At 42.7% G+C, this 26,555-nt stretch overlaps 1 protein-coding gene across 5 annotated transcripts in view; it reads left to right on the top strand.

Moving 5' to 3' along the window:
- The window catches only part of STAT1 (signal transducer and activator of transcription 1), a 36,968-nt gene that overhangs the window by 6,925 nt on the left and 3,488 nt on the right, over window positions 1–26,555 (top strand). For all 5 annotated transcript variants that reach the window (XM_057503721.1, XM_036927887.2, XM_057503722.1 and 2 more), the window contains 19 exons: window positions 3,624–3,713; window positions 4,710–4,788; window positions 5,877–5,968; window positions 6,182–6,333; window positions 8,030–8,188; window positions 9,814–9,906; window positions 11,403–11,462; window positions 13,450–13,479; window positions 13,572–13,665; window positions 14,749–14,790; window positions 15,992–16,075; window positions 16,514–16,612; window positions 17,737–17,872; window positions 19,244–19,293; window positions 19,993–20,087; window positions 20,857–21,002; window positions 22,573–22,758; window positions 23,751–23,826; window positions 24,707–24,809. In XM_057503721.1, the coding sequence (XP_057359704.1) occupies window positions 3,624–3,713; window positions 4,710–4,788; window positions 5,877–5,968; window positions 6,182–6,333; window positions 8,030–8,188; window positions 9,814–9,906; window positions 11,403–11,462; window positions 13,450–13,479; window positions 13,572–13,665; window positions 14,749–14,790; window positions 15,992–16,075; window positions 16,514–16,612; window positions 17,737–17,872; window positions 19,244–19,293; window positions 19,993–20,087; window positions 20,857–21,002; window positions 22,573–22,758; window positions 23,751–23,826; window positions 24,707–24,809 (1,866 nt within the window). The remainder of the gene's footprint in view (window positions 1–3,623; window positions 3,714–4,709; window positions 4,789–5,876; window positions 5,969–6,181; window positions 6,334–8,029; window positions 8,189–9,813; window positions 9,907–11,402; window positions 11,463–13,449; window positions 13,480–13,571; window positions 13,666–14,748; window positions 14,791–15,991; window positions 16,076–16,513; window positions 16,613–17,736; window positions 17,873–19,243; window positions 19,294–19,992; window positions 20,088–20,856; window positions 21,003–22,572; window positions 22,759–23,750; window positions 23,827–24,706; window positions 24,810–26,555) is intronic.

Raw genomic sequence — 26,555 nt, 5'->3', positions numbered from 1 at the left:
AAAATAATCTGGTTTTGGGGCAAAAATTGATAATTGTGGAAACTGTAATAAGTACATGGGGATTCAAGACATTCAACAAATTAAAAACATGCAAACTTCTGAGTCAGTTCAGAGTATATAAAGAACACAGAATTCTGTAGAAATGTTGGGATAGGTAAGTATTGTTTCCATTAATTTTTGTTTTAACAGAAGGGCTTTTATAAAATATGTTGAGAATATTATATATAGATACTTCTTGGGAGAATATAAATGTCTGCTGCTATTATAGCACACTAAGCCTTTTTTCTTTTTCATTTTTGATAGTGAGAAAGCTAATTATATGTATGGATGAAGTGTAGGTCCATAAGGTCCACCAGGGTGGGTGGTGATCATTTCCTTTAGGTAGGAGGGAAAGGCAAGAAGTGGCTCTAAGTTTCTCTTTGCAATTCTACCATCATCATCTTGAATAATAATAGAGTTACCATATACTGAATGCATGTGTTTCAGATCCTGTGCTAAGCATTCTGTATCATTTGAATAAATGCTTTCAAAACTGTCATTAAAGGTAGATATTCTTAACCCCATTATACAGATGAGAAAAGTAAGGTTTAGAGGTCAAGTACTTTGCTCAAGGCGACAGAGCTAATGAAGTTTTGAATTTAAACCCAGACTGACTTTAAAACATATTCATTAGAGAAGTGGCTTAATCTTCACTTTTCTGATCTGTGAGAGGGGATTTGAGGGTATTCTGGCTGGGACTTCTGACCTGCATTGTGTGACTGTCATGTAGCCCCATAATTGGACAGTTGCTTATTGAGCTGAAGATAACAGCCTCCCTGAGCAGAAGATTCTTCTTTGGTCTGGGGTGTGTGAGTAACTCTCTAGAGGTGCAGGCTTGAAATGAGAAAATAGATGATGGTTAAGGTCCCTTCCAGTTTTAACATTTGATGTTCCTGTGGTTTCCTGATGTTTCCTGCTTTGTCAGAAAGTTAAAGTTAAAGACCCACCCTGGAATCAGAATCAGAGTGTAGAATGGTCTTAATGATACTGTTATTTTTTTAAGGACACAGTGGTAAGCAAGCAGCTGCTTACAGATGGGAGTAGGATGGAGGGATGAGTGGGGAGGGAGGGGAAGGAGTAAGAGAATACCAAAGGGTTTTAGTAACTTGGATGGACTACTGCTTAAGTTCCAAGTAAAATCCACAGCCACTAGACTTTTTTTTTCCACAAAGCATCTCCCAGGTGACAGCAGGAAAGAAATTTAGTAGCTGGGAGTACAGCTGCATTCTTAAAACCATATTTTTAATGCCCTTGTTCACTAAAGAACCATTTATAGTTTAGGGAGGAGGACTAGGGGGCCAGGATCCTCTGGCAGCCTGGTCCCCCTGTTGGGGTGAAGTGTCCCAGCTGTTACCAGAGTCCACAGGCTGTGACAGCCACGTCATGCTTCTAGCAGACAGCAGCAGAGATTTCCCTGCAGAGGCAGGAAACCTTGTGGAATTACTCATGCTGAGTGGCCAGAACAGCTCTGCTTATCACTTAGTGACACATGGCACCTGGGGATACCAATCATTTTAATGTATCTTTAATACAAACTTTAAACGGACATGATTCAGGTGCATTGAACTTCTGCTCTTCCAGAATATATAAAATGTAGGAAAACTTTCAAAGTTTTCTGTGAACAAAGACAAAATGTCAATATTAAATATCAATGTAAAAGTCCTAAATAAATATTAGGGGTCAGAATTACATATTACATTAAGAAAATAGCACATAATGACCAAGTAGGACTTATTCCACATTACAAGGGTAGCTCATGACTGAGGAATTTATTAATGTAATTAATTAATTAAGGTAATTCATTATATAGTTAATGTAATTCATTATATTAATAAATGTAAGGAGAAAAAGCATATCCTTATCTCCATATATGGAAAGGGTTGATAAAATCCAACACCCATCCCTGATTAAAAAAACATTTAATTTATTAGAAATTGATAGATACCTCCTTAATATATTAAAATATGTATCTCTTAGTTCTAGAGACTATTTAATAAGGAAGACACCAGGTCAGATCCATGGCAAGGATGTCCATTATTACCACTGCTGTTTAACATTGTTTTGGCCAATGCAATTAGACAAGAGAAAACAAGTTGAAGTATAAGAATTAAAAACAACATCAAAAAGATACTGGCTCTCCCTGAGTGAATTCATAACTTTAATGTGCTCTCAATAAAAATAACACATTTTCTGGAGCTGTGAAATTCATATGAAAAAGAAACATGCAAGAAATAGCAAGGAAACTTGTGAAAAGGTAGAGCCATGAAATGGTTTTAGCCCTACCAGATAGGCTGTGAGGCCTCTGTAATTAAACATTGTTCAGCAGTTCAGGCTCGTGAAGAGAGAGACCAGTGAGAAAGAAGAGAAAACCTTGAAGTAAATCCAGGAACATATGGAAGTTTATATGACAAAGGTGACAACTGAAAGCACTGGGGAAAATGGGAGCTTTTCCCTGTTATTAAGACAAATGGATACCTAGTTACAAAAAAGTTGAGATTGGACACATACATCACAATAAACACAAGAGTAAACTTCAGGTGTATCAGGGGTGTAAAATTAAAAAAGAAAAAAAGAAACCATGCAAGTGTTAGGAGAAAAAATAGGTGAACTCCTCTGTAATCTGTCAATAGGGAAAGGTTTTCTAATATGAGGGAAAATCCAGGTCTAAATGAAGGAAAAACTGATAAACTTGAACACATAAAATGTCCACACAGAATCTGTGCTGTGTAGGACATGTAAAAAAGATTGAGGGGCCCAGATTTTGCCATGTGGGAGCTTTAACTCTAAACAAAAATAGTGTCTTTCTAGCATCTAGCCTCAATGAGAACAGGATCTCATGTTTACCACTCTCCCACCCGGGCCTAGGACATTGCCTGACCTTGATTTAGTACCTAGTAAATCATGCTACATGAATAAATCATGGAACACCTTATGTAATGAACAAACAGAGCTGAGTCTTCTGATTATCAAGGATGAGGACTGAATACTGTCACTGGGACTGGGTTGATACTCGTTATTGCTCTAGAGTAGCAGATATCCATTACAGTCCTTAACAGCAATTCTGTTCAATTTTGATATGCATCTAAACCATCTGATATCTTGTCAAAATGAGCTGTCTGATTCAGTAATCGGATTAGGACCTGAGATTCTGCATTTCCAATAAGCTCCCCTGTGGTAAAATGCTGCCGGTCTGGTGACCACACCGTGAATCATGTTGCTTTAAGACAAGAAGTGCAGGGTTAATGAAAACAATCTTATCTACAGAATCTGAGAAACCCTGGAATAAATTTCTTATGTGTTACCATGCAATTGTATGAGTTAATGGAAAATCCCAGAAATACTGTTTATTTTAGGCATGAACCAAGCCTAGCCTCTCTGTAGCCTTGTTAACAGTTTGCCAGCACTTTCTAGGGCCTTGGGAACTGAGCTATTTCTTGTCGACATTCATGTGAGAAACTATAGAAAGGTTTGGAAGGTTTGGGAAAGTAGGTGGGTTACTGGCTATGGACTCAACTTTGGCACATAACCAGCAAGCAAATATGCCAGAGAAAATGATGTTTGTTAACCATGCCCTCTCATTACAGGCCCAGTCAGGAAATATTCAGAGCACTGTGATGTTAGACAAACAGAAGGAGCTTGACAGCAAAGTCAGAAATGTGAAGGACAAAGTTATGGTGAGGACTGAGTAAATACATATTGATTTTGTAACTTTTCATAGATGAAAAAAGGTTAAACACAATAACTGACTTCAGTCCTTGAAGTAGTTGAGAAGAAAAGTTTTGCTGAAGTTCCAAACCATAAGCAAACAAATTGGTAAAACCCATGAACATATAAATTTTTATGGCCCTTGTTATAACTTCCAAACATTGAGCTTATCTTTTTCATCTTCGTAAGAACATGCAGTAACTGTTGACTTTGACCCATCACCCAGTAAATTAGATTAAAACTGAAGTAAATAGCCCTTTGTGTTTACACCTCTCAAATTGGGGTGTTCCTGGGGTTACACAGCCCCAGGACTAATATGGCCCATCTTCCTCAAGCACTTGTTTTACTTTAAGACTTGGAATGTGAACAAAATCATTTCATTGAAAGAAATTCTGGTACATTTCTAATTAGAAGAAAACAGTCACAGCAATTTTAAGATAAAAGCTGCAAGATGTTACAAAAGCAGAGGGCTGCTCTGGTGCCCTTGGTGGTGTGTGTTTGCTCCCCTCCACGGTTTGGGGTGTCCATGGGGAAGGGTGAGGAGCCCCGCTTTACACCAGGTCTGTAACTGGAAAACGCCTTCCAGCCCGGGCTGCGGTCTCCCCTGGGTCTGTGGGTCACACCAGTGAGCCGTGACTTTGTGCTTCAGGCAGCATCTTTCCAAAGTCCAGCTTCTTTGGAGCCACTTATCCTGAAGCCTCCTAGGGAAATTCTGTTAAAGGAGAAGTCAAGTGGATCCAGTCTGGAAATAACCATGTGTTTATGTTTAAAAAAGTTATTATATACTTACTACTAATGAAATAAATATTGTTTAATGTATGTGGTTAGACATTTGCATGTCTAATCCATTTTTGAGGGAGCAAGACTGTTAGCATAGTTTTCTGAGTCCTGTAGAAGCCATAACGTATTTCCTAAGGTTTTTGGAAGCTGATCAATGGAAAACCTCTGTATGTCTTTATTTATAGTGTATAGAGCATGAAATCAAGACGCTAGAAGATTTGCAAGATGAATATGACTTTAAATGCAAAACCTTGCAGAACAGAGGTAAGAGTTAATATTTAAAGCAGTGCCCATTGGCTGTCATTTTTTCTGTCTGTGCTAGATAAAGAGGAGAAGTACTCCTTACTATTTACCAAATATTCAGTAACTCTGAGTTGTTAGTCTTGGCTTCTTGGTGACACGGGCTAGGGTTTCTTAACTTCTGCCCCAGTGGCAGTTGACCAGATCATTCTTTATTGTGGAGTCTGTCTCATGAGTTATGGCATGGTTAGTGCCGTCCCTGACTCGTACCCATCAGACGAGCAGTTACTGGATTAGGTTATCCTCTAATTCTCCAGGGGTGACAACCACCGCTATTGCCCCGCATTGCCAGATGTTCCCTGTGGGGCAGAAACATCTCCAGGTGATAACGCTTATGGGTTATTCACTTTACTTACTGTGCCTCGCCCACTGCCCGACATAGACTGATAGGTGTCTGTGGGCTTCCCCTGCCCTAAAGCTCCTTCCGACGTTCCAGCTCCATGTATATATATGCTCACAGGGAAGTTCAGCATTTTCCTTGTGTTTTAAAGCAGTTTGCTCTATTTCATCATTGTTGCTTTTGTTAAATGATGACAGGACATTGACTGAAAATAACCCGGAAGTGTGCACTGTGCACACGCAGAGCACAGCTGGGGCCCTGGCAGGGATCTGGAGGGTACCATGGCTAATGTGGAGAGATTGTTAATGTAATTGGAGTGGAAGTATGAGAGAAAGGACTGCAGCTATGGCTTCCTATTCATCTACTTCTCTTTCCAAGCTGCAAATAGGCTTTGTATAAATTTTTTATCTGAGATTCTGAATTTTATCACTTTTATTCATTTAGTTACTATTCTGACAGTGACTTAAGAACCAGACAGTACTGTTTCCAGTTATTATGAGTCATTGAAAACAAGTACTTCATTTCAGTGTGTCCAGTTTTTATACTTAGGATATTTTTCTTTTGCTCAATAAAAGTTGAGGAAGACCAAAGTTGGACCTGTCACCAGATGGTAGTTGGGCTGTATTTCTCGAAAACGTGTGTGGACCTTGGCTTTTGCTGGCTTTGTCTCCTCTTGCAGTTAAATTTCTCTGCTGTCTTTCCCAATTCACAGAACATGAAACCAATGGTGTGGCAAAGAATGATCAGAAACAAGAACAGATGTTACTCCAGAAGATGTATTTAATGCTTGACAGTAAGAGAAAGGTAGTGATTTGCTTTCTAAAATAACATGTTGCTTTTGTCACAGACTGTAAATAATGGACTTGAAGTTCAGAATACAGGAAAACTTATTTTTATAACCACTTGGCTTAGAGCCCCCACTGAGATAAAAGGATATTTGCTTTGCTTTACCCAGTATTTTTTAATTCAGTGACTAAAGATGAATTTATTTCACTTTATTTCTTCCTCTCCCTTTAGGAGGTTGTTCACAAAATAATAGAGTTGTTGAATGTCACTGAACTTACCCAGAAAGCCCTGATCCATGATGAACTGGTGGAGTGGAAGCAGAGACAGCAGAGTGCCTGTATTGGGGGGCCCCCCAACGCTTGCCTTGATCAACTGCAGAACTGGTAAGATTCTTGAAAGCAGAAAATTGGCAGCTGACTGGCCTACCCTACAGACCCCTAAAGTATACATTCAAGCTGTGTTAGTTGACTGAACACCGCCAGAACTTTGGTTTAGAGTTTGACACTGTCCAGCTTCTTGCCCTGAAACACTCACTTGAAAAATGCCTCATGATTTATGCCCATGGTCACAGTAGCCATGACCTGCCACGTCCTTGATTTGGAGCACTCCTCCCACTATATGGGTGCCGTGGGAAGCATCATTTGGCTCTCCTGTAACACCAGTGATGTGGTCATCACAGATCACGTTTAACAACTTGAGTCCTACTGGTTTTATTAAGAAGGAAATAGTTGGGGACATTCTCCAGGCTTACATGAAGTAATAGTTTGTCACGGGCCATTCATTCAGTCATCCACCCAGTAAAACTTTTTCAGTGCTGTATGCCAGGCAGTGGGCTAGGACCTGGGGACACAGGTATGAATCTTGGTCCTTATCACTAAGGGGCTCTCAGTGTGGAGCGGGGAGATAGGTGGCAGGAATTCTTTGCACTAAAGTTACCAGGGCTTTAACAGAGGTCTGTCCAGAATTCTGTGGCAGACAAAGGAAAGAGCCACTGGGAAAGGTTTCTGAGCAGGAGTGGGCTTGCACTGGCTCCTGAGAGTGAACAGGAGCACATCTTGGGGACAGGGAAAGAGAATGGCAGGGACAGCAGCTGTGGGGAGGAGAGGCCGGGCACGAGGAGGGGCCTGCTGTACTGCGTATTAGACGGCCGGACGGCGGGGTAATGGGCAGGGCTGGGAGAAGGTGGGGCTGGTGGGAGGCTCTCACAGCATGCTGGGAACAGGACTCCGCCCAGCGGGCACTGGTCAGCCAGGCAGTTCTTTTATTTATGTGGAGGTTCATTTCTATGATTTTTTGATTTAGAAAGGTCACTCTGGCAGCAGTCTGGAGGACAGAATAGAGACAGGAAGGCCAACTGGGCTACTGTGAGCATATTACCGTGGCCCAGGGCAGGAGGGATGGAAGAGGTGGAATCAGAGTGGATATGAGGGGGTCGTGGCCTAGAATAGTTCTCAAGGGCCCCAGGACCAGAGGTCACGTGAGATATTTTCTGAACTATTTTTTTAAATTCACAATTAATATTCAGCCATTTATTTTTATTCTATGGATTGCCACGAAGTGAAGGAGATGTTTCAGTTCAGTGAAACAGTAACATTGTTCCTCCCATCCTAAGTCATGCCTAGCATCCCCCCTCTTTGTTTCTTCCACAGCTGCCAGGCTGCTCTCTCGCTCCTCTCTGTCCTGATATAAAACCTGCAGGGGCCCCTCGCTTGCCTCTCCATCACCCCTGACGGTGTCCGCCTTGCCTCCTCTTTGCCCTGTCCCTGTAAATCCCAACTACCGTTCAGGTCAGGTGTAGTCACAGCTGTCCAGAAGCTGCAAGCTCCACCTGACTTCCCTTTGGTCCAGCTCTGTGGTGTGCAGGGGTTTTTGATCTGGGCTCTGATCATTTAGCACATTCTTCTCCCCAAATAAATCCTTAACACCAAGACGAACCGTGTGCTCCATGTCCCCCTGCACTCAGAGTGCCGCAGAGCGGTCACGTCGTGTGTTGCCGGTCAGAACCACTGTTGGTTTCCGTGAGTCTCCGTAACCCAGGCTGTGCTGGGACTGAGGCGCCTGTGTCTTGTGCTACCCCAGGTTCACCATAGTTGCAGAGAGTCTGCAACAGGTCCGTCAGCAGCTTAAAAAGCTTGAGGAATTGGAACAGAAATACACCTACGAACACGACCCTATCACAAAAAACAAGCAAGGGTTATGGGACCGCACCTTCAGCCTTTTCCAGCAGCTCATTCAGAGGTAACTTGTGGGAGATTTATTTGCACCTTCTGCGATTATTTTACCCAGAGGAAGATTTTATGATAATTCAGATAATTTAGAATGGTTTAATATGTAAGCCACTCTGTGGCTCTTGGCTCTGCCCGAACTCCTTGCTTATGCCTTTGGCGCTTCATTCTTGTGGCCACCTAGACTGGTACTTTACAGCTCACTCCGCCTCCTTCCCCAGTGGCCGGTCTGTGCCGAGACCTGTTAGGTCCGACCTCATGATATCTGTCCCCTCCTTCCCAAACCATGGCTTCGCCGTGTTTCCGGCTCTCAGGTCCTCTTACACACGTGGTCCCCTTCTCGGCCCTTTGCTCCCTAGTCCCTCTGGCTCTCTGCTATCACAGAGCAAAGTGCAGTCTCGTCCTTTGTCGCCTGCTGATCCCAGTGAAGCACCTCGGCTGGATGCTCCTGCCTCACCTCCACAGCCTGACCTCGCTGGCCGCCCCAGAGTTAGCTTCCACACATGCCTCACTCCCAGGCCAACTTGACCTTGTGCCCACCCATATATTTACTTCTCCATGCCTCTTACAGTGCTTCCTCTGCCTCGAAGCCACCTTCTTTTGCACCTCATTTTAAAACTGTATCATCCTGAACGTTTCTGTTTTTATCTCCCCAGAATTCCCAAACAGGTGCTGTCTTCCAGGTCTGCAAAGTTCATTCTTTATTTTTCTCCCATTCTGGATTTTATATAGCTTCTGCATATTTCTGTTATCTTTGTTGTGAATTGGAAGTTTTGAAAGACAGACATGGCTTTGTCAGTTTTTGCTCCCACCAGGGCCTTGCACAGTGCATTCCCTACATGGAGATGTTCTAGATACTATTCAGTAGGTAATTGAGTGGCACTGAATGGAAGCGTGGAGTTTATATTGGAAGTTTTTTTTTTTTTTTTTAATTTTAATGCTCACTTCACGTAGTAAAACTATCTTTGGTTCTTTGTGGCTAACATCCAAATAAGAATACCTAGATGTTGGATTTTGAAATAATCAAGGGCATTTACTTGGGTTTTGGAATTGCAAATTTAATTCTTTTTTTTTAATGAAAATTAATGCTTAGAAATGTTTATTCAGTAACAAATATTACTAAACACATTTACTAAAAGATCAATTTTCCAAAGGATGTTGATTTCAAAGTATCATAGAAAGCAATATGGCACATAGCTCATTTTTTACTGTAGTCAAATTTATTTTTGTTTTTTTGTTTTATTTTTAAATTGAGGTATAACTGACATATAACATCACATTAGTTTCAGAAGTACAGTATAATGATTTGCTACTTGCATATGTTGGAAATGATCATTATAATAAGTCTAGTGAGCAAACATGGTTCTTAATGCTGATCCGTAAATGAACATAATACAACCCATTTCATTGTTGAAGAGTATCACAGATCACTGCAGTTACTCAGATTTTACTGAGCGCAGTTTAGACTTGGGATTCCTTTATTGACTAGAAAACTTTGCTTGTTTCATTCAACTTGTTAGACTTTCAAACTCTCTCTTAGCTTTCCCCCTCAAATTCCTCTCCTCTCTAAAGAAAATAATTTTTTACTGCCTCAACCTTAATGGAAATGCTAATTTACACTTTGCTGGGAATTTACAGCTCATTTGTGGTGGAAAGACAGCCTTGCATGCCAACTCATCCTCAGAGGCCACTGGTCTTGAAGACTGGGGTACAGTTCACTGTGAAGTTGAGGTAATGAGAAGATATAACCCCCATGCCTCTTGTCATGAAGTTTGCACCCCTAACTTCCTTTTGCAACACTGTTATATAGAGTGCTGTAGAGGAAGAAATTTTGTAGTAGTTATGTTAATATGAATTCTTATTTAGAATGTCTAAGATTTTGTCTTTCTCTTCAACTAGAAATATAACATATGTACATATATACACACATACTTGATTTTTTTCCCATTGTAAATGTAATGCATGTTCATTATAAAAGGAACTGCAGAACTGCATGTAATAGAGAGTAAAACTTCCCAGCAGCCTCATCCCCTCCTAAGCATAAGCTTGTAACATGAATTTATACACCCCTGAATCCATATGCAATGTGTGTGGACTTAAAACACGTACATTTTTCTGGTGAGTGGATTCATAGCTTTCATCAGACTTTTAAAGTTGTCTGTGATCTAAATATCTGTGGACCACCATGGTAAACAGCCTAATGTCATTCCTCCCAGAATTTTGCCCATGAATATACCAATATGTAAATAAATACATTTGTATGTGTGTATATACTTTTTTCATACATATGTGCGCACACACACACACACAAATATATATGATATACAATCTTCCATTTTTAAAAACTAGGTTTCTATTGTATATATAAAAGAGAAAAATGCAGCCTATTTTTCTCTTTGTGAATACATTGTAGAACTGTTACCATGTAAGTACATATGGCCTTACTTTCTTCTGTTGAATGGCTACACTGATGACAGCTGGACTAGCCTTCAGAGGTGGCCCTAGCCCTTTCGTCGGGGGCGCTGCTGAGTTAGGTCCATGGCTTCTGCTTCCTGGCTGCTGATGTTAACAGCACCATCATCAAGCACCCATGGGATCCTACACTCACAGCTGGAAGGGGCCCTAGAAACATAGTCTACCTGCTCCACTAAATGGAGCAGACCAGTGAGGGGCTCCTTCCCAAGGTGTCCAGCTCGTGGAGGCATGCCTGAGGCTCAACCCAGCGCTCCTTCCCCCAATCTTTCCGTACCTCCCTGGAATGATTATAGATGTGACATCCATTTTCATGAGTATGGGTGATAGTTTTTTCTCCCATCTGGACAAACATTAGATACATGTTTTAGTAAAAAGTAACACTTGCTGTTTTTTTACTCACGTAACCAACCCAAAATAGAAATTTGGTAGAACCCCCATGTTGGCGAGGCTAAAAGGGGTGCCCTACCCTCCCTGATGTTTGGTGGGAATGTAAAATCAGTGCTGCTTTCTATCAGGATTTAATTTACTGTTTTGCCCCTGTGCTTCCACAGCTAAGAATTTTCCCTATGAGTAAACAGTTAAAAAAAAAAAAACAAGTAGATATACATGGATGTCAGTTCCATTGTTTGTAATAACCAAAAACTGGAGGGGGTGGGGGTTATTGAGATGTTCATCAATAGGGAATTGGCATAATAAATAAATTGTAGTAGAAAAAATTTTAAAGTAATAATGTCTTTTGCTTTTCTTTCTAGGCTGTTGGTGAAATTGCAAGAGCTGAATTATAATTTGAAAGTCAAAGTGTTATTTGATAAGTAAGATATTTTAAATATTTTCTAAGGTACATGTACTGTTGAAGTGCTGGTTTTGTTAACCAAACATGGACTGATGCGCGGGGGCCATTTGTAAGTGATCCCCCCCAGCCAGTTTAAATTAATAGCTCCTGTTTGAATGTTGGAAGCTTCTCCCTAGAGCTGGAATCAGCATGCTGTGCCTTTAGACTGTAAATTAACAAAAGAATGAGTGTGTTTATGCTCAAGTCTCAAAGTGGCCAGACCTGGTGGACCACTGCTCTCAGGGCCAGTCCCAGAGGAGAGGCCCTTGATCAAACCCAAGGCCAGAGGGCCCCCAGGCTGCTGTGATTCTGCAGTTGGTGTGGGGTTGTGAAACTGACAACATTTTAGGGCGCCTGTGTGAAGTGTACTGGTTCACTTGTCTCTTCCGTGAAGTAGGCAGCCAGAAACAGACAGGATCTCTCACAGGGTCTAAATGCCGCAGGCCTATTCCATTTGCCCTCAGACCCTGGACTAGCACTGACTAGCCACTTACCTTAAGGAACAGGATGGCTTTGCCCCCTGCTGCTCCTGGATATACTTAATGCTTTTGTTGTGTGCGTAACATGCTCTTTACCAAGTTTCAAAACCATCTGTGGTACTCCAGGTCATTTGCCAGTGGCATTTTGTCTCTTTCCACTCAAGAAACACTTTTCTACCCCTGCCTTTGTCTTCCCTGCCATCATCTTCGGTTTCTCTGTGTATCAGTTAGCTTGTGCTGTATAATAAATTGGCTTAAAATTTAGTGGCCTAAGACACAAAACCTTACTGTTTCTCTTACTCTTGTCAGCCACAGGCAGTCCTTTGGTCTGTGCTGGGTGGTTATGTGGCTGAGGGCTCCCCTCGGGCAGCTGGGCCATTATCCATGGGGCTCTCAAAGATGCTAGCCTGGGCTTTTTCCCATGGTGACAGTACTCCAGGTGGGTGACAGTATCAGCGTGCCAGGCCTGTTGGCGCTTGAGTTGGAACTTGTACAGTAACATTCCCATCTGTGCTGTAGATGAAAACAAGTCAAGGTCACTTGAGATTCAAGGGCCAGGGAAGTATATTCTGTCTCTTGAAGGGAAGAGCTGCAAAGATTTGTGGCCACTGCAGTTTACCATACTGCTCTTTAGCTCAGTCTCTTAGTTTGTTCTTACTCTTTGTCCCTTCTTAGTTTTGACAAGGAAGCTTTATATCACCCTATTCCTTTTAAGTTCTTTTTTTTTTCCAAACTGGGGAAAACTGATTGCTCTCATAGCTAATGGTGGCTGTCATTCACTGGACTTCTAGTTGAGCTAGGAAAGGAAGCTACACTGACCAGTGAGTGTGCTGATGATTTTTAATCTATGCCTACACCTAACAGATACGTTCTTTGTCCAGAATATAACAAAGTCTTCACAGGGTTTATATACGATGCGGGGTCTCTTGAGATTTTTTAACCTCCAATTGAAAACAAACTTGACAGTTTCCCCAAATAATTGACTATTCTGGTACTTTCATGAAAGTGTTAAAGATAGCAGAGAATAAAAATTAGAATTAAGCTGTCACTTCGGAAGGTCCTCTCAGTTCTATAATAGAGCAAGGGCTCTCGGCTGAACCTCCAGTGCTTTAGCACTCTGCCTTGCACAAAGTAGGCAATTGCTCAATAAATAGCAATAACTGTCACTTACTGTTATTGAGGGTGAGCTATGTGGTCTATTTACCCGTTAACTACTTTATTCCTCACAATCCCATAAGGTGGTGCTGTTAGTATGCTGTGCAGATGAGAGATGCTAGGCCCAGAAAGTTCATTTGCCCAGAGTCCCTCGGCAGTCATGGGCACAGCTCGTGTTGGTGATTGTTGGGGAGAGAGTGACTAAGAGGGCAGAAGACCCACAAGGAGAGATTTCTTTCTTACTGGTCTTTTGCTTAAACATGTATTTTTTATTTTTGTTAAAGTTCATTTCAGGTTTAAACACACATATATGATTACATTTTTTTTTTTCAGAGATGTGAGTGAGAGAAATACAGTAAAAGGGTATGTGAAGTATTTTGCACTATATTTTACCATCTTCTTCGTTTGTTTAATAATTCCAAATCTTTTAAGCATTTCTACTCTGTGTTGTCTAGATTTAGAAAGTTCAACATTTTGGGTACACATACAAAAGTGATGAACATGGAGGAGTCCACCAACGGAAGTCTTGCGGCAGAATTTCGACACCTGGTAGGGAGACCGATTTTCCCCTCTTTTATGTCGTGTCTGATTTCTTGGGACTTTGTTTACAATGGAGTGGCACTTTGCGCCTTGTGTGGGGGATGCCCCCGAGGAGACAGCTTCCTAGGGTTTGGGGCTGGTGACTTGACCAGCATTTGAGGAATCCTGGTTTCTCCTCCTTCCCCCAGCACCATTCACTCTGTTGTCTGCCTGTCTCTCCCACAGAGATACTGTCTTTGGGGTGCAGTGATCTTAGTGACATGGTCCATAAACCAGTGTGCACATAAATTTCTGTACTCGGTGCTTCATGACCTCTCTCTGGACTCCTGGAGTTTTCTCAAAGGTCGTTATTGCTCCCACATCCTGCCAGTGTGGCAGCCTCAGGAGTCTCTCCTCAGCCTGTTCTTTATATCCTCCTTCCGGCTAGTCTTGCCCACAACCACTGCCTCTACTGCTTTGTCTCCGGAGGAGCAGTACCCATCCCACTGGGCAGGAGAAATCTAGCAGGGGGTTTAAGTGGGTAGGGCCATCTTGCCTGCCTCTGTGAGAACCCAGGGCTGCCAGTTGTCATGAGGATGTGTGGGTGCTGAGCCCTATCCTCTCCCTGGGCCAGAGCCTTTTTTTGTTGCCAACCATCTCCTAATCCAGCAAATTCATAGTTAGGAAGCTAGACCTTGAATGAGACCAGGAGTCTGAGAGTGTCCAGTGATGCCCTTTGGGCTCCAAGTTGCTCCCTTAAACGTCATGGATTGAAGTCCTGTAGAGGGCATTCTTAGCTGGCTCTGGAGGCAGGAGAGGCTGAAACAGCTGTCAAAGGTGTTGGCAAATCATTCGGAAAAAGCTTGCACGGGGCAAGGTAGCTGGACGTAACTCCCCAGGATCCTTCTAGAGCCTGTGGTGCTCGTGTGGGGTCAGGCTGCTGGGAAAGGCACTCCCAATGATGAACCCACACAAGGGTCATTGCTTCTGCATTCTGAAAAGAATGTTACATCCTTCATTCTTTGGAAGTCCTGATGTTGGTTTGAGTTACAGATGAAAATAGCAACTTCGGTGATTATCACACTGTTTACTAAGGTGTTTCTTGTTTTATAGCAACTGAAAGAACAGAAAAATGCTGGCACTAGAACTAATGAGGTGAGTCTCCCTCTGTTGCAAAAATGAACTAGCTGGTCTGTCCAGTGAGATTGGCTCCACGCCCCTGGTGGCCGAGGATACCTCACAGAAGGGCTCAGACCCAGCAGGGCAGAGCAGCCACTGAGCGTAGGAACGTGGTGTATCTGTGGTAATAGTAAAAACACCACAGTTGTGCTTAATGGTTGTCCAACAATTTTGTGCATGCATTTTCCGGGCCCTCCCAGACAGCCCAGTGGAGTAGGTGTGGTGGGCTCTGCGTCACTCATATTGAACGGGTGAGGAAATTGGATCACAGAAAGCTTGCAGGATTTAGCTAAGGGGCACAGGGAATTACCTTCCGAGCTGGAACTGGAAACTATGACTGCCATGCCGAAAACAAAGTGTGCCAGGGTCTTCCTGCCGATGCCTCCCTGCTCAGTGGCACTATCTTTCCATCGGTTTCCTTTTTACAGCTGGATCCTTGAAGAGTTCTGTGTGTGATGCATTCTGTGTTGTGACACTTGTGAAAATGAACCATGGGCAGAGGCTGGAGTGCTCTTCTGTGGCATGTCCTTTGTACCTGCATGGCCTGCCATCCCTCCACAGCACAGCTAGGAGAAGTCGTGTGTGACAGTGGGCGGGCCACGCACAGGCAGTGCAGGGACACGCCTCTCACCCTGGCTTGGACCTTGACTGTCCTTGTCACCTCCCGGGACTCAGCAGGGCAAGCGGCTGTACCTCTCTGTTGTAAGCTCGCAGGACAGTGTGCATGAAGGCACTCTGAGAGCTGCGACATTTCTGCCTGGACCAGGGCGCTTTATGAGCTTTCAGGCTTATGCACACCTGGAACACACATGCACTCTCCACCCTGTCTGCCCAAGGTGTGCAGCCCACGCCGGGCAGGGCTGTGGTTTGCAGAGGGGCTTGAGGGCTGGGGAGCCACAGGTGATGAATAAACCCATTAGAAGTTGCCATTTCCCTGTCAACATTTTTTCCCTTAATCCATAATGCTTGTCATAATTTCAGAAGTCATATCTTTGAGAGAACCCTGAGATACTCTCAGTATTTAAATCTGGGATACATTATTGAAAATTGGAATCTTTTGAATTGCAGCTGGGTGGATTCAGGCTTTCTGCAGCCTGTTGGAGGGCTTATTAGGTCCTTGAAAGTTTCAGGATCTGTGAATGAATCACTAAATAAATTCCTTTTCTCCAATTTTAAGGGCCCACTCATCGTTACTGAAGAGCTTCATTCCCTTAGTTTTGAGACCCAGTTGTGCCAGCCTGGTTTGGTCATTGACCTCGAGGTGAGACCTACATGTCCCAGACGTGAGAAACTTCATTTATTTATCTTTAACTCTTACATGTATTTTATTTCTCAATTTTCATTTTAGATATTTTTACCTAGTTATTTAAAAAGATTATCTTTTTTAAATCTTGGCATTAATTTAATGGTTCAGGAAGCTAGGGAACGGAATTAACCTTTGAATGCTATTAGCTAAATGTTCCAGTTTGAGATGTCCTATGTTAATTTTTCATACGAAGGACTAAGACTTAACTTTTTCACTGAAAGATGTAACAAAGGTAAACTATAAACAAAAGAACAAAACTTGACATTTTTAGTTTACAAGTATAAATGTATGCGGATTTACAAATACCCCCCTGCATGGCTTGGAGACTCTGCAGTGGTCTGAAAGTGATATTGCTGTGATTCAGCTGATTTCAAGGTCTCTGTCATCTTTTAGACAACCTCTCTGCCTGTTGTGGTGATCTCCAACGTCAGCCAGCTCCCGAGTGGTTGGGCCTCCATTCTGTGGTACAACATGCTGGTGGCAGAACCCAGGGTATGGAAAACACATCTACTTTTGTACCAGGGGTTAACCAAAGACTCCATGCTCTCACTTCTGCATATCTGCCAGAGCCCCTACAGGTCAAATGTTGAAGAAAAAGTGACGTGACTTAAGTGGCATTGCTAAGGATCTTGACTAGTTCTAGAAAAGTGAACATGTGTATATCTTAGAAATGAGAATTTTAGTTTTCCTTCTCTGTGAATAAGCTCAGGCAATAGATAATTTCATGTAACTTTTATTGTGTAAGGGATCCTTCATTGTTACTTTTAAAATCTATGCATCTGTTAAACAAACATGCTCTATCCTTAAGGGGGCATACTCACTGTTGATTGATTACAGTTGATTCTTATTATTCACTGTACTTACATTCTTTGAAGTCCCTGTGAACAGTGAATTAGCAAATACTGAGCTCTTGCTCCTAGAGGAAATATGGGGCTAGGTTCCTGCAAGCCTCTGGTCACAGACTTCTTGTCAACCAGTCAATACATAGCTTTGTTTACATATGTTTCTGTTTTAAAGATACCTTAGCAAATATATCATTGACCCACTCATTAACATTGAACTCAAGGCCAGCAGCACTCTAACAGGCCTGAAGGAAGTTTATATGGCACATGTGTCTTCTCCTTAAGGCACACTGTGGCCTTCTTGTGCTTTAGAAGATTGGGTGGCACTTCAGCGTGGCAGTAGGAGCCATTTTAGAAATGAAATCACAAAAAAAAAGAAACATATAAATGCAAAGAAGTGTAAAAAGCATGGCAATAAATAGACCTCAGAAAGGGTACTCGCTTACACTATTATAAGAGCTGAAACAGGAAGGCAGAGTGTAGCTTTTTTTGACCTCAGCTGAAAAACATACATGTTGGATGACTCAAATTTTTCACTGTTCTGTGCATGGGTACAACTGCAGGAGTGCCATGAGGGTTGATTTAAATTTTGATGAGTAGATGAATTCACAAATGTGAATCTGCCAATTGTGAGAATCGACTCTTCTCCTACCATGAAAACATTTGTGTGTTTCAGTAACTATAACTGAACCACGGGACAGATCCCGTTCTAGTGCCTCGCTTGTGATTGGAGGCTCTTTAGTAGTCACTAGCTTTTGGGTGTTTTCTCTCCAGAATCTGTCCTTCTTCCTGAACCCACCTTGTGCACGATGGTCTCAGCTGTCAGAGGTGCTAAGTTGGCAGTTTTCTTCGGTCACCAAAAGAGGGCTCAATGTGGATCAGCTGAGTATGCTGGGAGAGAAGCTTCTTGGTATGAGCACATTGACGTTTTGTGTATATAAAAATTGAAATTCATAAAAATATCTTGACTTGCACCTCTGCCCTCTTTGCCCTCTATTTTGTTCAAGTTAGAAGAGTACTAAAAAAAAAAAAAAATCTGTTGGCTTTTCCAGCTGCAGCTTATTATAGCTAAGTGAGATTTATACCTCATCCTGGAAAGAGGTATAGACCTGATAAAAGATGGAAGTGAATCATTTCCCCATTATCTCATATTAACTGAGCAGGGTTCCTAAGGAAAAGATTTTTGAATTATGTAAAATATGTTACTTGTGGCTAAAATAAGTTCCATGGTGAGAAAGATGAAGTCTTATTAACCATGGGGAGAAAAAAATAAGTCCCCAACGTAAGAATAAGGTCCCGGGCTGCCCAGCACAGAGCCTACACCAGGGCTCTTGCCTCAAGGGGCCCAAGTAGAAGGAGTCACCATCCCCGTCAGAAGAGCATCCCTTGAACAGTTGTTTTGCCTCATTGGCAGGGGCCAGGCCATGGTAGATAATTTCCTTTCAAAAGTTTATGTCATGGATTGATTAGTCTTCCACACTAAGCAAATCAAAGACCTACTGTCTCAAGGTCAATAGATCTTCAATAAATAGGAGTATCTGAACATTTCTTTAAAAATCCATGGGCAGATTTCTCTACGGCAGAACTGCACGTATGACGAACACCAATAGACTCTTCTTAACCAAATGGCTTTCTGCAATGCCTTCTGTTGGCCGTGTAGTGTCATGGTAGGGGGGGGTCTTGTGCTATTTAATAAAAAGCAAGAAATCACCTGATTCCATATGCTTATTTGGTGAATAAATGATAGATATCTTTTCTGCCTATAATGGCCTATTTGTGGGCCTAGAGATGACGGTTTCCCACCTCTCATGGCCTGAGCTGCTTTAATTTAATCAGTAGCTGATAACCCCTCCACTTCTTTTCCGCTCTTATTCTCTCACTTGGCTTTTGATTTGCATCAGCCTCCCTGAACCCAGGTCCTGTTTGGAGGAGAGCTGAGGGAAATGCCCTATTAACATCTAAAATACTCCTGGAGAGTCAACTGTAAATTAGCTAGATCGCCTAGGGGCTATCTGGATGTTAGTTTGAATTTGGAAGAAAGCTCTGTAGGGTCATTGGGAGAGGAGACTGCTGAGACAAGAGAGGGGGCCAGTGGGAAATTGAGGCTTCTCCAGAAAGCACAGTTCATTAGCACTGATGTATTGGAGAATACCAACCATGCACCTGCCTGCTTTGTTGGGTATTGGCTTTTTTCTTTGAGAGCAAATACAAGAGCCGTCAGTCTAGCCAAAGTTTCATAATCCATTCTGTTTCCTGAAAAAGCTTACTTCTGTTTGTTTAGGTCCGAATACTGGCCCTGATGGCCTTATTCCGTGGACAAGGTTCTGTAAGGTGGGTACTGCTGGGCTCTGTGGAGGGGTGTGCATTTCCCTCTGTGGGCGTTAACTTAATTGTGTGCATGTTTTGGCCTGCGGGTCTCTCAGCCTCGGAGCCCCGAGGGCAAGTTGTTTACTTTCCTTCAGGGCAGAAGGTTGTCTCCAAGTGTGAGTCTGACAGGAAGCACCTGCCTGTGTGATAACATTCCTGTATACCTGACATGAGGCCTCTGTTCGCTCACGCAGTCCCTTGCCTGGCAGCATTTAGCCCCGTTGTGCCCGTCTGTGACAAGTGTGTACCTTGTGCCCTGTGGACAGACTGAGGGACCAGACGAGTTCCTCCCGGCCTGCCCAAGCCAGGACCTGTTGGAGGGCATAATTAGACCAGTTGTGGGGTCACCAGTTATCAGACAATGCTGACAAGCTCATGCTACTGGATTTTCATAGTGTGAGGGCAGCTTTTGTTCTGTGATTCACCCTAGAGGTCATTCCATGGCTGGTTTGCTGCTATTTGGAGAGGGAAGTGGAGCCCAGGCCAGGAAATACAGAGTGTGGTGTCTGGATGCTGATAAGGAGATGACTGTTGTGTATGGGACAGTGTTAGCTTTGGCAGCTTAGCAGTCTTTGCAAATTAAAATCTGATGGTGGGAGGGGGCATGGCAAGTCACTGTTTTGGATTTCCTTGTTCCTAATATGTGCATTTGTATATTTGCAGGAAAATATAAATGATAAAAATTTTCCTTTCTGGCTTTGGATTGAAAGCATTCTTGAACTCATTAAAAAACACCTTCTCTCTCTCTGGAATGATGGGTAAGGGCCATTGATAGATATATTGAAACATATCTTTAGCATACACCCTTACTGCAAGGCTGAGACAGGACTGACCCAGATGGACGTCATTATTTGACGAGACTTGTATGCACCTCACAGAAATGGATGCTTACAGGCTGTCCCTTCAGGACTGCATGATAGCGGAGCCTAATGAGATTAACTTATACTTTGGTAGCATACGTATATATATTTTCAAAGCTAAAAAATTTTGAGTGCCATTCATGCATTCATTCATTCAACAGGAATTTCTTGAGCACCTACTGTGTTGTCCCTAGGAAGGAAGAAAAACCTTTTTAACTCAGTAAATTATTTCTATCTAACTTATTCCCAGGGTCAATGAAATTTCAACAAAGCTTTAACTTGATCAGAAGTGCTAGAATATGGAAATACATTGTCTGAGTCCTCATCGCCAGTATAAATGATGCAGAAATTAAAACATTTTCATGGCCTTTAAAATCCTCAAGTGAAAATGAAAGACTGATTACTCCTGCAAGTATTCATTGATTATCCATAGTGTCCTCCTGGCACTGTGTTAAGGGTTTCTTTGTGAACTGCAACATGTGTGTGTACAAGTGAAATGCTTTCTGAAGTGTCAATAGATTTGAAAGCATCTAAAATAGTCTATATGTCTTCATCTTATAAAGATAAGTTCTGTCAAGTCCCAGTAATCTTTGTTTTTAAGTTAACATGAAAATTAAAGTCATGGCTGGACCTCAGAGTACCTCCTTCCGTCCCTTTCCACACCCAGGTGCATTGTGGGCTTTATCAGCAAGGAGCGAGAACGCGCTCTGCTCAAGGACCAGCAGCCCGGCACGTTCCTGCTGCGCTTCAGTGAGAGCTGCCGGGAGGGGGCCATCACGTTCACGTGGGTGGAGCGGTCCCAGAACGGAGGCGGTAAGCAGAGGCGCACACTAGTCATGCTACGTGTGTGAAAATCCCTTTTCATCGCTGCAGTGCAACTCATACAGAGAATGAGCTTTTGACATAAAATTGCAGACCCTGTGCTTAGCCCCAGCTGAACTTCCCAGATAGGATTTAATAGCTCACCACAAATATTTGTGATTCACTGCTTGGAACGTATTGTGGAAATTATGGTTTTTAGAGGACAAGGCCAAATTCTCTTCTTTTTGTCAGGTTTGCTATCTGTAGAGGAAGGATGTGAGTCCGTATGACGGGCAGCTGCCCCCATTTTGCACAGGCATAAGCTCCCTGCCTTCCCGAGGGGACTCCCACCTGAGAGCACAGACTCAGGCAGGCAGGCTTTACAAGGGGCCCTGGGGCCTGGGTGCAGCCCTCCGCCTGCCTTCAAACACAGCAGTTTATCTTTGCTCTGTCTTGAACTTTTTTTGACCAAATGAGTCTATGGCTAAAAGATTCTGCAAACCTTGACATTATGAAACAGGTTTTTGGGGATGAGGCTGAACACTGGAGATGAGAAAATGTTAAGGACAAACTGCTTACTTTCCACTGTGGCTTACTGTTTGCTCTGTTTGAAGGACTGGCAGAAAAACTGATTTGTTCCAGTGACTTTTATGCTTTCAGTGGAAAGATGCAAAAAGATGGGATACTTTTCTTGTTCAATTTTTTTTTTCTGCCTGAGAAAAAAATGGGAGTGCTGGGATGAGAGCCTCAAGTGGGCGGGGGATGTTAGAGACTGCTCTGTTTATCTCCTCCCCACGTAGCTCCTTTCCTGAACTGGATGCGAGTGCGAGCTAGCAAACCAGGCAAAGGTGGAGAACACCGTTGGCAAGCAGAAAGGACAAGCAGGGCAGCACCAGCGCTGAGGCTTTAGGGTGCCAGCATTGCCCGAAGTCCTAGAGCAGCATCCCCAGAGCACCTAGACAGTGGCTCTGGAATGTGTGCCCCCCAAAGTGAGCTTGTGGATCAGTTAGGAAGCAGGATTTGAATGAAGTCTGAGAATAAGACCAGGAGTGAATTGAACTGGCTTATTACATTAAGGACTAGAGAAGAAGGTGAAATAGGATCACTGGGGGAGGGAAGGGCTGTTAAAAGTTGTTTTCCACTTATTATTTATTTTAGTAAAAAATTACATTTTCTTTCCTCCAACATGAACAGGAAAACAAAGTGAGCTTATTTTTTAGTAACATAATGTATGGCTTGAGCCAGGGTGACCCAATTAGTAGTTGTTTATCTACCTATAGGCTATATTGTTGGATATGAAAGCTAGTAAAGGTGTTTATTAATCCTCTTTTGGGCCAGATTTAATCTACGCAAATAGTGACAAATGCAATGTTAGTGCAAATAATGACTACCTTTATTTTCCTTGTTTTTAAGAAAGGATGGTAACTTATTTAGAAACAAAGCAGTATCCTGTCTGTGTCAGATCTCCCGGGGTGATGAGTGCTCACCAGGCACACTCTGACCCACAAGCTGCGACGTTCTGTTTCTTTCCTCTGTTGCTCGGTGAGATTCCACGGGACTCACTTTGCTTTTTTCTTTTTAGAACCTTACTTCCATGCGGTTGAACCCTACACAAAGAAGGAACTTTCTGCTGTTACTTTCCCTGACATTATTCGCAACTACAAAGTCATGGCTGCTGAAAATATTCCAGAGAATCCCCTGAAGTATCTGTATCCAAATATTGATAAAGACCATGCCTTTGGGAAATACTACTCCAGGCCAAAGGAAGGTAGGTGGGGAGAGTGAGCAGTCACTGGCCTGATGAGCAGTAGCACAGCTCAGTGATTCCTGGTGGTTGTGTTCTAGTTGTATTACTGTCCAGAGGTTTGCTGTGATAGCAGATAATGCCCTTGCCTGCCCCTAAGTTCAAGGTACAGGCACAGGCTCTACGTAGGCTGTGTCATTAGCCCACCACTTTATTTTGAATTGGTAAAAGTCGGCTTTCCAAAGGTGGTATAAACATAGCCCAGTTGAAATATAGTGTATTTGGCCTCATACAGCTAGTAAGAAATGAATAATTTTTTATTTTAGGACTGTAGGAAAAGTCCATTTCTGGTCTTGTACATTTGTTACATTATTACTTTTTCTACACAGAAAGGGGTAGGAAGGACCACCATGGCCAACTGATTTATGCCAGCCTATTTCTGTTAAACTTGAGGGAACTGAGGCCTGGGAGAAGCAAAGTGGTTCATTCAGGGTGTCCCAATTAATTATTAGATCATATTGTTACTAGTGATTATTGTTAAGAGAGGCCTAGGCTTAGAACTCAGGTCTCCTGCATCTCAGTCTTCACTGATTGCATTTGAGAAAGTTTGAGTTAGACTAAATCTGGTTTGGAACATGTCAACAAAGTTAATTATTTTTCAGAATCAGAAATCTCAGTATTAGCACAATTGCTCTGGGAAGAAGATGCTACCCTCTTAACGCTGACCAGGCTAGGAACACTAAGCCAGATACAACTTTGTGTATTTGGGGCTCTAACTTGTGTAGGATTTCAAGCCTCAGAAAGAGAAACCCCTCAGCTTGACTTCTGTTCAACTCTCCTCCCTTTTCTTCTAGTTGTTTCTGTATTTCCACCAGAATTTCAGATGAAATTAAACCCCTTAAAGTTATAGGACTCTAGCTTGACTATTGAGAAAAACAACAGAATTTGATTAAAGAGAAAGTTGCTCTTGTGTAATTTTTGCTAATGGGAAACATATACTCTGTGTTTGCTTCTAGCACCAGAACCAATGGAACTTGATGGCCCTAAAGGAACTGGATACATAAAGACCGAGCTGATTTCTGTGTCTGAAGTGTAAGTGCACACAGAAGAGTGCTGTTTAATGCCCCCAGTCAGTCCTGCTCCTGGCTGGGGCCTGTGGAAGACACTTGTACTTTGCTTTTCTGTTGTAATCGTCGGTGCTGCCATTCCAGCTGGACTTCTTGGAGAGATTCTGGCATCACTGAGATCCTGGCATCACTGCCTCTCTATCAGCATTTATAACACAGAGCACAACAAAGTTGTATTTAAGATATATAAATTCTCCCCAAACTGATACTTTGAAAAAGGATAAATAAAATGAACAAAAATTGATCAGAGTGGGAAAATAGTTCTTTTCAATCTAGAAAAGGCCAAAGTAATGATTGAGATACCTTTTTTTCCGCTTGCTTTTATTTTGTTGTTTCATTTTACAAAAGGTAGAAAAAAAATTTGGAAAAGTCATGGTCAGTTATTTGGCCTGCAGCACTGTCTTGGGGTGAATGGATGTAGCCTTCATGTAAAAACACTATGGAGCAGCTTTATCTGCATTCAAACATCAAGGTAGGGATGAGGGACTCCCCAGACATTTCCCAGGTGCTTCCTGGGTCACGGAGTCCCAAGGCTTCGTCACCCAGGGCGACACGCTGCACACACTAGCATACAGGCCGAACCAGGCAGAAGGGCGCAGGTTCCAGCCCAGCTATTTCTGGCTCCCACCTCTAGAGTCCGACATGTTTCCCAAGGGGCCGGGCTGGGATCGTGAGCCTCCCGGGATCCGTACTTCCTCAAATGTCTTTTACAAGCGTATGCACAGACCTGAATAAAAATGTGAAATGACTGTTCAGTCACAGGCAAAAGATGGAATGTCTGAGTTTGCACCCCTGACTTCCTGATCTAGATGTTAACATTTCCTTTTCTTTTCTTCCCATTTCAGTCACCCTTCTCGCCTTCAGACCACAGATAACCTTCTCCCCATGTCTCCTGAGGAGTTTGACGAAGTCTCTCGAATTGTGGGCCCTGTGGAATTCGACAGTATGGTGAGTACCCTGCAGGGATGTGCTGCGCTCCCACCGAGGCGGGGAGGGTGCCCCGCAGGCCCTGGGCCTGTCTGCGGGATAGCATGATGAGCCCTGGCAGGGCCAAGAACAGTGTGTTTTAGATCCGCCATGACAAGTTGGAGTCTGCTGTGCTTAAACAAGCTACATATCACCAGGATTTTTATTCCTGGCATTTAGACCTTCCAAAAAATAAGTGACATTTCAAATAATTTAAAAGTTCCCGCACTGATCTTTGAAGTTGTCCATGTAGAAATTTCATTATATTAAGGAACTAAAATTTCTCTGATAAGAAAATGTTTTCCTTTGGCCTATTATTTCGGCACTATCTGGGGTGAAGGAGTGTTATTTTTAGGAAGAGTGGGGACTGATGGTTGGTAGTGACAGTAATTATAGAAACTTAGCAAGCAGCAGTGACACAGTTTTATATAAACTGTGATATGTGTTTATATAAAAACATATTTATATAATTTATATAAAAAAAACAACTTGCTTTATATTTGAGAATTAATTTGTCCTGCTGGCCCCTGGCGCTGTGAACCGTGGCCAGAAGTGAAACAGTTAATGAGTGTCCTGGTAGCACCAGGAACAGGGTGGTCACAAAAGAGGGAATCTGCCTTTGGGAGATTGTTTTTTAGTGTATCAAATAGTATTGTTTGCCTGTCAGACTGAAATCCTTCCTCTTAAGGAATTTTTTTGGTTGGCTGGATTTTTGCTGATGTTGTTTAATTTTAAGCTCTTTTCCACATGAAGCTATTCCTGTTCACTACAAAAAAATTTGTTTTAGATCCTCTCTGAGTCACGGCTGGCCTTTCTTCCTCACCATGTACCTGGTGCCTGGCACAACTGTGTGCTCAATAATAAGAGAGGAAGGCAGGGAAGGGAAAGGAGACGGGGAGAGGGTGCTCTTCTGCATTTAGGGTCAAAAATCCATGCATTCAGGGAATGTGTGTTTGCAACATCTGTCCTGTCTGTTTAGACTCAAGTGTCTGGTATATAACTCTCTTTTCATTCTTTTTCCTCACCCAAAGCAGCACATGCTAAAATCTTTATAGCGACTGTCCTTTCTTAAACCTTCCTGATTATAGAGGATGCAAGAAGTCACTTAGAAAAATGCTTAGTGTAATGGCAAAATTGTTCTGTTCGTATTGGCAAGTGTACAGTGAACCTTTTATATGTGGAAGGTTGAGTCTTCTATTAGAATGCAGCCCCCAACTCTGCTATAAACTGCTTTATAAACCTGATACTGAAGTGGAGTAAATAGAAAGCCCTGTTCAGAAAATTAAGACAGGTCGATGGAACCTACACAGTGGGCTCATCTTCTTTCACACCTCCTTTGTTGTCCTCAGCGAGTTATAGCATCATCACAATCATCACCACCATTAGTTGGTGACACTTATTAAGCACTTGCTGTGTACCAGTCACTCCACAGGGAGTAACCTACTCAGACCTCACAACTTTCTGAGTTAGGTATTATTGCTATTCCTACTTTGATGGGTATGGAAAAGGAAGTCCCCAAAATTCTGTAACCTGACAAATGGTCAGGAAACGATGGAATGAATGTCTGACTCCATCTAGTGTGTCTTTGTGCAGGCCTGTGCCCACTACGCTGGGATGCTTCCCACCAAAGGCTGATCTCTGCTCCAGTCAAAACATGCCCCCTGCAGAAGCTGTTTGCACAGACTGAGGAGGTTTTATTCTGGCTTATTAAAGGTAGTGTGGCCTTTG

This window comes from Manis pentadactyla, chromosome 6 (genome assembly GCF_030020395.1).
Source record: "Manis pentadactyla isolate mManPen7 chromosome 6, mManPen7.hap1, whole genome shotgun sequence".
Lineage (NCBI taxonomy): Eukaryota > Metazoa > Chordata > Mammalia > Pholidota > Manidae > Manis > Manis pentadactyla.
This window is presented reverse-complemented; position numbering and strand designations above follow the sequence as displayed.